Source organism: Nesoenas mayeri (assembly GCF_963082525.1).
Source record: "Nesoenas mayeri genome assembly, chromosome: 22".
NCBI lineage: Eukaryota > Metazoa > Chordata > Aves > Columbiformes > Columbidae > Nesoenas > Nesoenas mayeri.
The window spans coordinates 1,979,109-1,995,710 of record NC_137572.1 but is presented as its reverse complement, the minus strand read 5'-3'; the positions used below and the strand labels follow the sequence as shown (position 1 = coordinate 1,995,710).

The following is a 16,602-nucleotide window of genomic DNA, read 5'->3' as shown; positions in this document are numbered from 1 at the left end:
GGTGCAGCAGGGTGCAGCAGGGTGCAGGGGGGTGCAGGGTGCAGCAGGGTGCAGCAGGGTGCAGCGGGGTGCAGGGTGCAGCAGGGTGCAGCGGGGTGCAGCAGGGTGCAGGCAGCAGCAGGGTGTGGGCGGGCTGCAAGTAGGTCACGGGCAGGGTGCAGAGAGGGTGCAGCTGCAGGAGCGGGGCGTGGGCAGGGTGTAAAGAGGGCAGGGGGGTGCAGGGTGCAGGCAGGGGGGGATGGAGTGTGGAGAGGGTGCAGGACACAGGAGCAGGACACAGGAGCAGGGTGCAGGAGCAGGGTGGGGATGGGGCATAGAGAGGTTGTGGGACGCAGCAACAGGCACAGGAGCAGCGTGCAGGCAGCGTGCAGGCAGGGCACACGGCACAGGCTGCAAGCAGACACAGGCAGGGTGCAGGAACAGCTCAGGGTGCAGGTAGGGCACAGTGCAGGCAGGTGCAGGCAGGGCACAGGGTGCAGGCAGGGCACAAGATGCAGGCAGGGTCCAGGGTGCAGGCAGGGTGCAGGAACAGGGCTCAGGGTGCAGGGCACAGGCAGGCTGCAAGGTGTGGGTTGTGCACAAGCAGGGTGCAGGCAGGGCACTGAGTGCAGGTAAAAGGGCTCAGGGTGCAGGTACAGAATGCAGGTGCAGGTACAGGGTGCAGGCACAGGGCACTGGGTGCAGGCACAGGGCACTGGGTGCAGGTACCAGCTGCAGGTACAGGGCACAGGCTGCAGGTGCAGGCTGCAGGTACGGGGTGCAGGTACAGGGCACTGGGTGCAGGTACAGATTCAGGACACTGGGTACATGCACAGGGCACTGAGTGCAGGTACCAGCTGCAGGTACAAGGCACAGGCTGCAGGTACGGGGTGCAGGTACAAGGCACAGGGTGCAGGTACAGGGCTCAGGGTGCAGGTACAGATTCAGGGCACTGGGTGCAGGTACAGGGTGCAGGTACAGGGTGCAGGCTCAGGGTACAGGGTGCAGGTACAGGGTGCAGGCTCAGGGCACTGGGTGCAGGTACAGGGTGCAGGCTCAGGGCACTGGGTGCAGGTACAGGGCACTGGGTGCAGGTACAGGGTGCAGGTGCAGGGCACTGGGTGCAGGTACAGGGTGCAGGTGCAGGGTGCAGGTGCAGGTGCAGGCTCAGGGCACTGGGTGCAGGTACAGGGTGCAGGTGCAGGGTGCAGGTGCAGGCTCAGGGCACTGGGTGCAGGTACAGGGTGCAGGTGCAGGGCACTGGGTGCAGGTACAGGGTGCAGGTACAGGGTGCAGGTACAGGGTGCAGGTGCAGGGCACTGGGTGCAGACTCCAGCAGCACTGACGCTTCTCTCCCCCCGCAGGTCCCTCTCGCCGCCGCCCGGTCCCCCCCGCCGCCCGCAGAGGCCCCGGAGCCGCCGCTTCGCCCCCCCAGCCCCGCATGTGCCCCCCGGGGCCGCCCCCGCCTGCCCCCCCCCGCCCCGGACCCCCCCAATAAACAGAGCTGCTGTGACATCACTCGGCCACTGTGACATCACACAGCCGCTGTGACGTCACATGGCCACTATGGCATCACACAGCCGCTGTGACATCACACAGAGGGACTTGGGGCCCACCCAAACCCCCCAACTCTGAAAACGAGCAATGACTGGCCAATATGGCAACCTCCTCCTTGCCCCGTTAACTCTGAAGCCTACCGATGACTGGCCAATATGGCAACGTCCTCCTTGCCCCGTTAACTCTGAAACTTACTGATGACTGGCCAGTATGGCAACGTCCTCCTTGCCCCGATAACTCTGAAACCTACTGATGACTGGCCAGTATGGCAACGTCCTCCTTGCCCCGTTAACTCTGAAACCTACTGATGACTGGCCAGTATGGCAACGTCCTTCTTGCCCCGTTAACTCTGAAACCTACTGATGACTGGCCAGAGGTGGAAACCTCCTCCCGCTCTGTTAACTTGGAAAACTGGCGATCACTGACCAGAAACAGAAAGCCCCTCCCCGCCCTGTTAACTCTGAAACCTAATGATGACCGGCCGCAGACGGAAACCTCCCCACAAATTCACTCAAAACCAGAGGGCCGGGCAGCGCCGTTTTTAATCAGAAAAAAACCCCTAAAAAAAGCGTTGTGTCCCGTCCCCCCCGCCCCGTCCCTCCCGCTTTTAATTCTTTTTTATTAAAAATCCCCCATTTCGACCGATATATATAAAAAAAAAGAAAACAAAAAGAAGCGCCCCCCAGGCGGGGCCATTTTTGGGGTGTTCTATTTACAAGACTTGCCCCTCCCAAACCGCACCCCCATTAAACGCCTCCCACCGAGTCCAGTTTTTTAACACAAAGTAACCCAAAAAGGGAAGAAAACACCCCAGAAAATGGGGGTGGTGGGTATGGGCACACCCCTTTTTTGGGGGGGGTCACACCAAGGAGCCGGCTCGGCTTTGCGCTGGCACCATGACGGGGACAGCGCCCGCCCGGGTCAAACCGGAGTGGGGCACCAAACCTGGGGGGGCAACAGGGTCCTGGGGACGTCGAGGGGTCCCATTGAGGGCGGGGGGGGAGCGGGCGGGGGGGCGTCCCCCTGGGCGGGGTGCCCCATGGTAGCTGCCGGTGTCGGAGGGTGGGGTGAGGGCGTAGTGTCCCCCCCGGGGGCCGGCGATGGACGACAAGGTGCTGGTTTTGGAGATGGTGTCGGCCGCCGGGCGTCGCGCCCAGGTCGGGGTTTTGGGGGCCACAGCGTCTTCCCTGCGGAGAGGGGGGGTCAGAGACAAACCCCATGTCCCCCCCTCCATGTCCCCAAACCCCAGGGCTGTGCAGGGCCCCAGATGGGGGGGCAAGAGGAAAAGGAGGGGAAATAGAGGTGGAAAATGCTCTTGTTAACTCTGAAACCTAACGATGACTGGCTAGAGTTGTGTCTCCTCCCTATCTGTTAACTCAGAAAAGTGGCAATAATGGGCCAGAGGTGGAAACCTCCTCCTCCTCATTAACTCTGAAACCTAATGATGACTACATATAGACAGAAACGTTCTCCCCGCTCCTGTTAACTCTAAAACCTACTGATGACCAGCCAGACATGGAAACCTCTCCCTCTGTTAACCGGGAAAACTGGCGATCACTGGCCAGAAGCAGAACCCTCCTCCCTGCCCTGTTAACTCTGAAACCTACTGATGACAGGCCAGAGATGGTCCCTCCTCCCACTCCGTTAACTCGGAAAACTAGCAATCACTGGCCAGAAGTAGAAACCTCCTCCCTGCCCTGTTAACTCTGAAACCTAATGATGACTACATACAGACAGAAATGTCCTTCCCCCCATCCTGTTAACTCTGAAACCTACTGATGACCAGACAGCGATAGAAACCTCTCCCTCTGTTAACCTGGAAAACTAGCAATCACTGGCCAGAAGCAGAACCCTCCTCCCCGCCCTGTTAACTCTGAAACCTAATGACAACTACATACAGTCAGAAATGTGCTCCCCGCCTCCCGTTAACTCTGAACCAAACGATGACAATTCCTCACTTGATCTCATTGGCCACGTCCTCCTGCCCGTCCCGTTTCTTCCTCCGGTAGCCAACGACCCGCCGGGCGAAGAAGATGACGGTGGCCAGAGCGCCCAGGGAGCCCAACACGGCGCCGGCGATGACGGCTTTGGCGCTGGCTGCCGGACAGAGACACCGGCAGGTTTTGTGTCCGCGGGGACACCGTGGGGACACGGCGGGGACTGTCCCCAACCCCGCAGACACGTACTCACTTGTGTGCACCTCCAGCGCGACGCTGCACTCGGCTGAGCCCGCCCGGTTCTCAGCCACACAGACATAAAGTCCTGACATCTCCAGGGACAGGTTGGTCAGCTTGAGGGTGCCCTTGGCTCGGTCTGTGACGGGGGGGACACAAATTGGGGTGTTGTGTCCCCTGCAGTGTCCCCACAATGTCCCCACGCAGGGCTAAGGTGACATTATTCCCTGATACTCCACGCCTGCCCACGCAGGACGGAGCCCAAAGCGTTCCCTGGGACTTTTTGTCCCTCCTGAGATATTTTGTGCCCCCCTCGGGATTTTTATGTCCCCTCTCGGATTGCTTTGTCCCCCCCATGTGGTGACACCTTACCCTGGGCGGGGGGGAAGAAAACCTGCGGGATGGGGGCCGTGCGCTGCCATTGGTACCCGGGCGATGGTTTCCCCTTCTCCGAGGAGCAGCTCAAGGTGACGTTGGCTCCCACGGCCGGGCTGCCGTGCAGGTGACAGGTGGGGACAGCCGGTGGCACTGCGGGAACCAGCATTAGTCCCCACACGGGGATGACAACGAAGCGGGGGGGACCGGCGGGGCCTTACCCAGGACGGTGAGGTTGATGACGGCGACGTTCTTGCCGGTGCTGGTGGCCTCGTCCACCACGTTGACGGTGCACATGTATTGTCCCGAGTCCCCTTCGCGGGTGACGTTGATGACCAGGGAGATGTTGTGACTGAGGACGGGGTGCAGGAAGCCCACGCGGGGCTTCAGCTCCGTCTCCTCCACCTTCACCGTCCCGTCCAGGTAGGTCAGGACCTGCTCGGGGTGGGGACAACATGCGTGGGGTCACCTCTGGGAGGGGGGACCCCAAGAGTCCCACCAAGAATCTCCCCCTTGTGGACATCATGAACATCTCCCCATCGTGGGCACCACAAACATCTCATTGTGGGCACCACAAACATCTTTGCATTGTGGGCACCGTGACTATGTCCCCATCACGGGCACTGTGAGCATCCTCCTACCAAGGGCATCTCCCCATCTTGGGTATCTTCCCATGGTGGGCACCACAAGCACCTCCCCATTGCAGGCACCGCAGGCAGGACCTCATGGTGGGCATCTCCACATCACCATCACCACAAGCATCTCTCCCATCATATGCATATCCCCATCATGGGTATCACCCCATGGTAGGCACCACAAGCTTCACCCCATCATAGGTGCCACTTCACGGTGGGCACCATGAGTTTCACCCCATCATAGGTGCCACCTCGTGGTGGGCACCACGAGCTTCATCCCATCATAGGTGGCACCATGAGCTTCACCCCATCACAGGTGCCACCTCGTGGTGGGCACCACGAGCTTCATCCCATCATAGGTGGCACCATGAGCTTCACCCCATCATAGGTGCCACCTCATGGTGGGCACCATGAGCTTCACCTCATCATAGGTGCCACCTTGTGGTGGGCGCCACGAGCGTCCCGCCACCATGGGCACCTGTCCCCCACCTGGAAGGGGTCGGCATCGTCCTTGTCCAGCAGCCAGGTGACGTACGGCTTCTTCTGCGAGCGGCTGGTGTACCAGGCGGGCAGCACCGCCCGCTGCCCCTCCACCGAGAACACCGAGCCCGTCCCCACGTGCACCTCCAGCACAGCCGACGTGACACCTGACAACAGGACAGGACACAACCCCGGGTGACATTTTTCCAGAAAAAGCCACCAAAATTTGGAAAAGCCCCAGTGAAATCCCACCGGTCATCGCCAGGAGGACGTTTCTCCTCCATGAGGACGTGGGACCACGTTGTCCCCTCCTGTCCCCCTTGGACCACGTTGTCCCCTGCTGTCCCCATTTCCCAGGATAAGAAAATCTCCAGCTGAAAAAGTTCACCCCCCCAGTCACCCATGTGCACCCATGAGTGCTCCCAGTTATCCCAGGATCCTCATTTTGTGCTAAACTGGGATTATCTGTGGGTGCTTTCTCCTGACCCTCCAACCTATCCTAAATATCCCACCCCAAATATCCCTTCCCGAATATGCCACCACGAATATCCCACCTTGAATATTCCACCCTGAAAATCTCACCCCAAATACCTCATCCCAAATATCCCACCCTGAATATCCCATCTCGAACATCCCACCCCGAATATCTCATCTCGAATATCACACCACAAATATACCACCCCAAATATCCCACCCTGAATATTCCACCTCAAATATCCCATCCTGAATATTCCACCCCAAATATCTCATCCCGAATATCACACCTCAAATATCCCACCCCAAATATCTCATCCTGAATATCGCACCCCAAATATTCAGTCCCAAATATCCCACCCCGAATATTCCACCCTGAATACTCCACCCCAGATATCCCATCCCAAATATGCCGCCATGAATATCCCACCTTGAATATTCCACCCTGAATATCCCACCCCAAATATCTCATCCTTAATATTCTGCCCCAAATATCCCACCCTGAATATTCCACCTTGAATATCCCATCCTGAATATCCCACCCTGAGTACTGAACCTCGAATATACCATCCAAAATATCCTGCCCCAAATCTCATCCCAAATATCCCACCCCAAACATCCCACTCTAAATATCTCATCCCGAACACCCCACCCCAAATATCTCATCCCGAATATCACACCCCAAATATCCCATCCTGGATATCCCACCCCAAATATTCCACCCCAAATATCCCACCTCGAATATTCCACCCTGAATACTCCACCCCAAATATCTCATCCCAAATATCCCATCCCAAATAGCCCATCCCTAATATTCCACCCTAAATAGCCCATCCCGAATACGCCTCCACAAATATCCCACCTTGAATATTCCACCATGAATATCCCACCTTGAGTATTCCACCCTGAATATCCCACCCCAAATATCTCATCCTGAATATCCCACCCCAAACATCCCACTCTAAATATCCCATCCCGATCATCTCATCCTGAATATCTCATCCCGAATATCACACCCCAAATATACCACCCTAAATATCCCGTCCTGAATATACCACCCTAAATATCCCATTCCGAATATGCTGCCACAAATATCACACCCCAAATATACCACCCTAAATATCCCATCCTGAATATCACACCCTGAATATTCCACCCTAAATACCCCACCCCAAATATCCCATCCTGAATATCCCACCCGGAATATTCCATCTCAAATATCCATTCCCGAATATTCCACCTCAAATACCTCATCCCAACTATCCCGCCCCGAATAGCCCATCCTGAATATACCACACTAAATATCCCATCCCGAATACGCTGCCATGAATATCCCGTCTTGAATATCCCACCTTGAATATACCACCCTGAACATCCCACCCCATCTCATCCTAAATGTCCTGCCCCAAATCTCATCCCAAATATCCCACCCCAAACACCCCACTCTAAATATCCCATCCCAAACATCCCACCCTGAATATCTCATCCTGAATATCACACCCCAAATATCCCATCCTGAATATCCCACCCCGAATATCTCGTCCCGAACATCCCACACCAAATACACAATCCTAAATATCCCATCCTGAATATCACACCCTGAATATTCCACCCTAAATACCCCACCCCAAATATCCTGTCCTGAATATCCCACCCCAAATATCCCATCCTGAATATTTCACCTCAAATATCCCACCCCAAATGTCCCATCCCAAGTATCCCACCCCAAATATCCCATCCCGAATATCCCATCCCAAGTATGTCACCATGAATATCCCGTCTTGAATATTCCACCCCAAATATTCCACCCCGAATATCCCACCCCAAATAACATCCCACTCTAAACATTCCATTCCGATCATCCCACCCTGAATATCTCATCCTGAATATCACACCCCAAATATACCACCCCAAATATCCCATCCTGAATATCCCACCCCGAATATTCCACCCTAACTAGCCCACGCCAAATATCTCGTCCTGAATACTCCACCCTAAATATCTCATCCTGAATATCCTGCCCTAAATACTCCACCTTGAATATCCCATCCTGAATATCCCACCCCGAGTACTGCACCTTGAATATACCATCCAAAATATCCTGCCCCAAATCTCATCCCAAATATTCCACCCCAAACATCCCACTCTAAATATCCCATTCCGAACACCCCACCTCGAATATCTCATCCCGAATATCACACCCCAAATATCCCATCCCAAATAGCCCATCCTTAATATACTACCCTAAATAGCTCATCCTGAATACACCGTCACGAATATCCCACTTTGAACATTCCACCCCAAATATTCCACCCTGAATATCCCACCCCAAACATCTCATCCTGAATATCCCACCCCAAACATCCCACTCTAAATATCCCATCCCGATCATTTCATCCTGAATATCTCATCCCGAATATCACACCCCAAATATACCACCCTAAATATCCCATCCTGAATATCCCACCCCAAACATCCCACCCCAAATATCCCATCCTGAATATACCACCCTAAATATCCCATCCCGAATATGCTGCCACAAATATCACACCCCAAATATACCACCCTAAATATCCCATCCTGAATATCACACCCTGAATATTCCACCCTAAATACCCCATCCCAAATATCCCATCCTGAATATCCCACACGGAATATTCCACCTCAAATATCCATTCCCGAATATTCCACCTCAAATACCTCATCCCAACTATCCCGCCCCGAATAGCCCATCCTGAATATACCACACTAAATATCCCATCCCGAATACGCTGCCATGAATATCTCGTCTTGAATATCCCACCTTGAAAATACCACCCCGAATATCCCACCCCATCACATCCTGAATGTCCTGCCCCAAATCTCATCCCAAATATCCCACCCCAAACATCTCACTCTAAATATCCCATCCCAAACATCCCACCCTGAATATCTCATCCTGAATATCACACCCCAAATATCCCATCCTGAATATCCCACCCCGAATATCTCGTCCCGAACATCCCACACCAAATACACAATCCTAAATATCCCATCCTGAATATCACACCCTGAATATTCCACCCTAAATACCCCACCCCAAATATCCTGTCCTGAATATCCCACCCCAAATATCCCATCCTGAATATCCCACCCCAAATATCCCATCCTGAATATTCCACCCCAAATATCCCATCCCGAATATCCCACCCCAAATATCCCACCCCAAATATCCCATCCCGAATATCCCATCCCAAGTATGTCACCATGAATATCCCGTCTTGAATATTCCACCCCAAATATTCCACCCCGAATATCCCACCCCAAATAACATCCCACTCTAAACATTCCATTCCGATCATCCCACCCTGAATATCTCATCCTGAATATCACACCCCAAATATACCACCCCAAATATCCCATCCTGAATATCCCACCCCGAATATTCCACCCTAACTAGCCCACGCCAAATATCTCGTCCTGAATACTCCACCCTAAATATCTCATCCTGAATATCCTGCCCTAAATACTCCACCTTGAATATCCCATCCTGAATATCCCACCCCGAGTACTGCACCTTGAATATACCATCCAAAATATCCTGCCCCAAATCTCATCCCAAATATTCCACCCCAAACATCCCACTCTAAATATCCCATTCCGAACACCCCACCTCGAATATCTCATCCCGAATATCACACCCCAAATATCCCATCCCAAATAGCCCATCCCTAATATACTACCCTAAATAGCTCATCCTGAATACACCGTCACGAATATCCCACTTTGAACATTCCACCCCAAATATTCCACCCTGAATATCCCACCCCAAACATCTCATCCTGAATATCCCACCCCAAACATCCCACTCTAAATATCCCATCCCGATCATTTCATCCTGAATATCTCATCCCGAATATCACACCCCAAATATACCACCCTAAATATCCCATCCTGAATATCCCACCCCAAACATCCCACCCCAAATATCCCATCCTGAATATACCACCCTAAATATCCCATCCCGAATATGCTGCCACAAATATCACACCCCAAATATACCACCCTAAATATCCCATCCTGAATATCACACCCTGAATATTCCACCCTAAATACCCCATCCCAAATATCCCATCCTGAATATCCCACACGGAATATTCCACCTCAAATATCCATTCCCGAATATTCCACCTCAAATACCTCATCCCAACTATCCCGCCCCGAATAGCCCATCCTGAATATACCACACTAAATATCCCATCCCGAATACGCTGCCATGAATATCTCGTCTTGAATATCCCACCTTGAAAATACCACCCCGAATATCCCACCCCATCACATCCTGAATGTCCTGCCCCAAATCTCATCCCAAATATCCCACCCCAAACATCTCACTCTAAATATCCCATCCCAAACATCCCACCCTGAATATCTCATCCTGAATATCACACCCCAAATATCCCATCCTGAATATCCCACCCCGAATATCTCGTCCCGAACATCCCACACCAAATACACAATCCTAAATATCCCATCCTGAATATCACACCCTGAATATTCCACCCTAAATACCCCATCCCAAATATCCCATCCTGAATACCCCACCCCAAATATCCTGTCCTGACTATCCCACCCCAAATATCCCATCCTGAATATTTCACCTCAAATATCCCACCCCAAATGTCCCATCCCAAGTATCTCATCCCAAATATCCCATCCCAAATACGTCGCCATGAATATCCCGTCTTGAATATTCCACCCCAAATATTCCACCCCAAATAACATCCCACTCTAAACATTCCATCCTGATCATCCCACCCTGAATATCTCATCCTGAATATCACACCCCAAATATACCACCCCAAATATCCCATCCTGAATATCCCACCCCGAATATTCCACCCTAACTACCCCACGCCAAATATCCCGTCCTGAATACTCCACCCCAAATATCTCATCCTGAATATCCTGCCCTAAATACTCCACCTTGAATATCCCATCCTGAATATCCCACCCTGAGTACTGCACCTTGAATATATCATCCAAAATATCCTGCCCCAAATCTCATCCCAAATATTCCACCCCAAACATCCCACTCTAAATATCCCATCCCAAACACCCCACCTCGAATATCTCATCCCAAATATCCCATCCCAAATAGCCCATCCCTAATATACCACCCTAAATAACCCATCCTGAATATGCTGCCACGAATATCCCACCTTGAATATTCCACCCTGAATATCCCACCCCAAATATCTCATCCTGAATATCCCACCCCAAACATCCCACTCTAAATATCTCATCCCGATCATCCCATCCTGAGTATCTCATCCCGAATATCACACCCCAAATATACCACCCCAAATATCCCATCCTGAATATCCCACCCCAAATATCTCATCCCGAACATCTCACCCCGAATCCCACATTCCTTCATCCCCCCCTGCCCCCCCCTCGGGTACCACCACCCGGATAAGGATGCTCGGCAGATTATTCCCCGGCTTTGCTCGTTAAAGCTCAGCCGGAAAATTAATCGGCTCAGGGTTTAGGCCGGGTTTATTTCTCCCCGGGGGGGAAGCAGCTCCCGCATCCCGCCCGCTCGGTCCCCGCATCCCATCGATCGCGTCCCCGGCTGCCCCCGCCACGCTCGGGATGGGGCAGGGGGACCACGCCGCTGCCCCATCCCCCCAAAACTGGAGGCTTTGGGGAGAAACCAAAGGATTTTGCCTCTTCCTTATGAACTCAGAGCTTTCATTTGCTTTCTTCAGGGCAAACAAAGCGCCGGGGGGGTGGTATTTTTAGCCTCTTTCTTGCGCATCCGTTCGTCAACCCCCCGCCCTGGTTTTCCGGACGGAGCCTTGGAGCTCCGGGCAGGAAACTCTGCTGGGGCTGATAAACCTTCCCAGGAATTAACAACAACAAGGAAACAAATCAAACTTCCCTTCCCCGGAGTAAAAAATGAGGAGGAATCAGCCCTGGCCTGGTGAGGATGCTCAAAAATAGCTCAAGCAGCCTAAGAACATAAACCCTTAAGTCCTTGGGGTGGGGGGTGGAATAAAACGCTACCGGGCGATGGAGACGGCGGCGAGGAGCGAATTGATTTATATTATTAGTCTTATTAATGAGGTGGAGCTGAATAAAAGATGGAGCGGGGATTAGCGGGGATTATAGCGGAATTACAGGGCGTTGTGAAGAGAATTATGCGGCGTTGTCAAGAGAATTATGTGTTGGATTGTGGCAAATTTGGATCGGGTGCGAGAGAATAAATGGCGACTAATGATTCGTTTGTGATTTCTAGAATAAATATATGTAATAAAATATATGTAATAATAAGTTGTATATATTCTATAATAACTATATCAATATTCATAAAGAATATGTGCTGGTATCATGTCCCTACTGGTTTGATAAGGGTAGTTGTAATAGCGAGGATGTGATAGTGATAATGATGTTAATAATTCTAATAATAATGGGAATAACAATGTTAATAATAAATGTTAATGATTATGTTAATAATAATAATCATGGTTATTAATTAATGATGCAGATGGCATCAGATGGTGCTGCAGCTGAACCTTCGGGCATCCCCACCAGCCACATGAATTCATTGTTTCTCAGCCCAGCATCATTTTGGGGCAAAATACATAAAGAAGTGACAGGAAAAGGGAGCTGGAGGGGAAATGGAGGCTCCAGAGGGGAAAAATGCTCCGGAACCGGCTGGGGATTTCCCAAGGGAGCTCAAAACCAGCGCCATGACACCTTGTTAACTCTGAAACCTAATGACGACCATGTGAATGGCGCCTTGACTCTGTGATCCCTAAACCAGATGGCGGCTCCATCACCCCCGTGGTGACGGATCCGGAGGATGCTCATTTCCTAAAAAAACCCCTTTTTCTGGCAGAATTCACCCCAAATTTAAAACGTCGACCAATTCCGAGCCTAAAAAGAGGCGGCAAAACCCGGCGCTGGAGCGGCGGGACCGAACCCTTTGGCATCGGCTCCGGCTTTGGCCACCTCGGCGCTTCAAATCCTCTAATGCTTTAACCAGATCGAAAAAATTAAGCCGCTCCCGGCGCTCATACGCGGATTGGGGGGGGGACGGGACACACGGGGCCTCCCAGCTGCTATTTGGGCTGAAAAACCTGGATTTTAGTCCAGCTGCCTCAAGCAAAGCACCTGCCCGGGTGTTTTCCATGCGCTTCAGCCCATCTGTCCACATTGAGGGGAAGAAACACCTTTCCATCTACCTAGAAAACACCTTTATTTTTACCTATAAACCACATTTATTTTAACCTTTTGAAACACCTTTAAACCTTTTTCCCCACTATAAAAATCAAATTCACCTTTTAATTATTTTCCCCTATGGAAATAACTTTAAATCCAACATCGATATTAATCCCCATGTTAATGCATCGTCCTTATCTAAAATCACAGCGTTTCACCCCAATAAAGCTGTTTGCTGGCTCAATGCTCAGCCCGAACCCCCCAAAACCAGGGGGAAAATAAGAAGAGCCTATAGGGTATTAACCCTATAGGGAATTAACAGCCGGAGGGTTCGATGACCCCGTGCATTGGGATTAAGGCTCCGGATTCATGTGAAACCAAGACCCGAATTAAATCCCTAGAGCCCACGCTGGGGGTTTAAGCTCCGCAGGGGGAATTTGACCGCAAAAATGATTAAGAAATAGATAAAATGACCATTAAAAAGCTTGGAAAAAGGTCGAGGAGCAGCTTGGCCATGAGACGCAACCACCCGGGTACGGTTTTGTTAATTGTTTTAATTGTTTCTGGGGTATTTTTTCCCTTATTTCTATTTATAACGGGGCGGATCGGAGGCGCCCGTTGGGAAAATCCAGGGCGGCTTTTCCCACGACCCCGGGCTGGGGGGTCAGAAAGCGCCGGAGCCTCCAGAGAGACCAAATTTGGGAAGGAAACATGGAAATGAAATCAAATCACGATAACGCAGGGACGTGACTTCGGCCCCGATGGAAACGGCGGCGCCGGGGCCGCCGGGCGCTGGGTTCCACTCCCATATGGAGCCCATAGGGTGGGGACAGGACTTCTGGATGCAAAATGAAGGAAAACCAGCTATTTGGGGTGCAAAATTCTCTCCTTGCTGCATTTTGGGGCTTTAAAGTCATTTCTTGCTGCATTTTTGGGCTTAAAAGTCTCATTTTGCTGCATTTTTGGGGCTCAAAAATCTCTTCTAGCTGCTTCTTTGGGGCTCAAAAGTCTCTTTTTGCTGCATTTTTGGGCTTAAAAATACCTTTTTACTGCATTTTTTAGGCTCAAAAGTCTCTATTTGCTGCATTTTTGCGCTCAAAAATCTCTTCCAGCTGTTTTTTGGGGGCTCAAAAGTCTTTTCCCAGCATTTTTAGGCTCCAAAATCTCTTCAAGCTGCTTTTTGGGGGCTCAAAATTCTCATTTTCCTGCATTTTTAGGCTCCAAAATCTCTTCTTGCTGCATTTTTGGGGCTCAAAAGTCTCTTTTTCCGGTATTTTTAGGCTCAAAAATCTCTTCTTGCTGCATTTTGGGGCTCTCGGTCCCTCCAGCACCCACCCCATCCCGGGTGTGATGGTTTTGGGGACCCATCGCACATGAACGACGTTGGGATGCGGGGAAGGGAGAAGCCGCCGGGTTAAGGATGAACCGACCCCCACGGTTTGTTTAAAAATGATTAACAATTAACTATTATAACGGGAAGATAAAAAGAATCCCTTCAAGGAGCAAAGCGGATCGGGACCCACACCCATGCAGAGGAAACGCGGCCGCTATTGTGGTTTTGGGGCCGTTTCCTTTCCCCAAAGGGATGTTTGCCCTTCGCAGCGATGGTGCCATTTCCCCCTCAACCCCCAAAATTTAATCAGAATTAATTTGGAAATTAAGAGGGAAAAAGCCAATTGATAGAGGGGGTTGAGGTGCGTCACCCTCGTTAAGTTTTTATCATGGGAAACATAAAAAGCAAAGGTTATTGGATGTTTTTTGCCTGTGCAGGGAGGTGGGTACCGGGTTGTGTCCCCCCCGACACCGGGGGGTTTCAATTTGGGGGCAGCTCCAAGTGGCTTTTTCCCACATTTTCCTCTCTCCGAGCGCCCCAAAGAGGGGACGGGGGTGGGATTGGGGCCCCCCCGGGTTCCCCTTTAAAGCTGCCCCCCTCGGTAGTCCCGGGTCCAAGCCGGTGTCCCCTGGTACCGCTGGGTCCCTCCGGGTGTCCCCCCCTTACCCCCGTGTCCTACCCGGTGATCCCCCCTGTACTCCCAAGTCCCTCCGGGTGTTTCCCCCGTATCCTGCCCGCTCTCCCCGGTATCCCCGTACCCTGCCCGGTGCCCCCCCCGGTACCGCTGGGTCCCTCCGGGTGTCCCCCCTGGTACCCCCGTGTTCTGCCCCGTGCTCCCGTGTCCCGCTCGGTGACCCCCTCGGTACTCCCGCGTCCCTCCGGGTGTGTCCCCCGTGTCCTGCCCGCTGCTCCCATGTCCCTCCGGATGCCACCCCCGTACCCCCGTGTCCTACCCAGTGACCCCCCGGTACTGCCGAGTCCCTCCGGGTGTCCCCCCCGCTGTCCCCGGTACCGCTGGGTCCCCCCGGGTGCTCCCCGCCCCCGGTCCCGGTCCCCGCTCACCCAGCAGCGCCGCCGCCGCCAGCGCTGCCCCCAGCGCGCCCATGGCCGGAGCCGCCGCAGCAGGTGCCGGGGGGGGAACGGGGACCGGGGGGGCCGCCCGCAGGTGGGGGCGTGGCCTAGGAGGGGCGTGGCCAAAGAAGGGGCGGGGCTTTGGATAGGGCGTGGCATCGCCGAGGGGTGTGGCCTGTCCCCATTTCGGGGGTCCCAGCCCCGGGCACTGGCCCCCCCCGGCCACACAGCAACGGAGTTGCGATGATTAATTAACGGTTTGAGGTTATTAGCAAAAAAAATAGTTGGGGTTATGAGTTATTTGAGGTTATTAATTATTTAAGATTATTGTGAATTATTTGAGGTTATTAAATATTTGGGGTTACTATGAATTAATTACTCGGCATTATTATTATTTGGGGTTATTATCAAGTATTTGGGGTTTTTATTGATTAATGACTCAGGCTTATTATTAAATTATTTTGTGTTATTATGAATTAATTACTTGGGGCTATTATTATTTGGAGTTATTAACTATTTGGGGTTATTATCAATTACTTGGGGTTATTATTATTTGGAGCTATTACTAATTATCTGGGGTTATAATTATTTGGGGTTACTATTAATTACTTGGGGTTACAATTAATTATTTGCAGTTGTTTTTCGTTATTTGGGGTTATTACTTACAGCTATTATTATTTGAGTCATTATTAATTATTTGGTTTATCATGAATTATTTTTGCCTATTACTATTTGGCATTACTATTAATTACTTGGGGTTACTATTAATTACTTGGGGTTACTATTTAATTACTTGGGCTTATTATTACTTGGGGTTATTAATTATTTGGCCTTGTTATTGTTTGGTGTTGTTATCATTTGGGGTTGTTATTAATTACTTGGGGCTATTATTATTTGGGTCATTATTAATTATTTATTTGGTATAATTATTAATTATTAGGGTTACTATGAATTATCTTTTGCTATTATTAATTATTTGGGGTTATTATTAATAATTTGTGGTTGTTATGAATTCTTTGGAGGTTATTATTATTTGGGCTTATTATGAATTATTTGGGGTCATTATTATTTGGGGTCATTATTATTTGGGGTCATTATTAATGATAATAATATGGGCAAGGGGGCACAATGTGACATCCCGTATCACCCCCCAACCTCCCCAGAAACCACATTAAATCTTCCAATAAAAACACCCCAAAAAGGCCAATTATGCCCGGGGGGTCGTGGATTTTCGGGCGTCCCGGGTGAACTGGCCCCGTCCTCGGCACAACCCTGGCGGGGATTAAACGCGGAGGAGGAGGAGGAAGAATTAATCCCC

At 51.4% G+C, this 16,602-nt stretch overlaps 1 protein-coding gene across 1 annotated transcript; it reads right to left on the bottom strand.

Moving 5' to 3' along the window:
- Positions 1-1,971: 1,971 nt before the first annotated feature.
- LOC308048648 (endothelial cell-selective adhesion molecule-like) lies at positions 1,972-15,318 on the bottom strand (the record flags this gene model as incomplete). The annotated part of the gene is made up of 7 exons (XM_080357908.1): positions 1,972-2,723; positions 3,495-3,633; positions 3,727-3,849; positions 4,083-4,238; positions 4,307-4,520; positions 5,210-5,367; positions 15,276-15,318. The coding sequence occupies 7 exons, from the start codon at positions 15,316-15,318 to the stop codon at positions 2,396-2,398; spliced, it is 1,161 nt and encodes a 386-aa protein (XP_080214034.1). The 3' UTR covers positions 1,972-2,395.
- Positions 15,319-16,602: the final 1,284 nt, after the last annotated feature.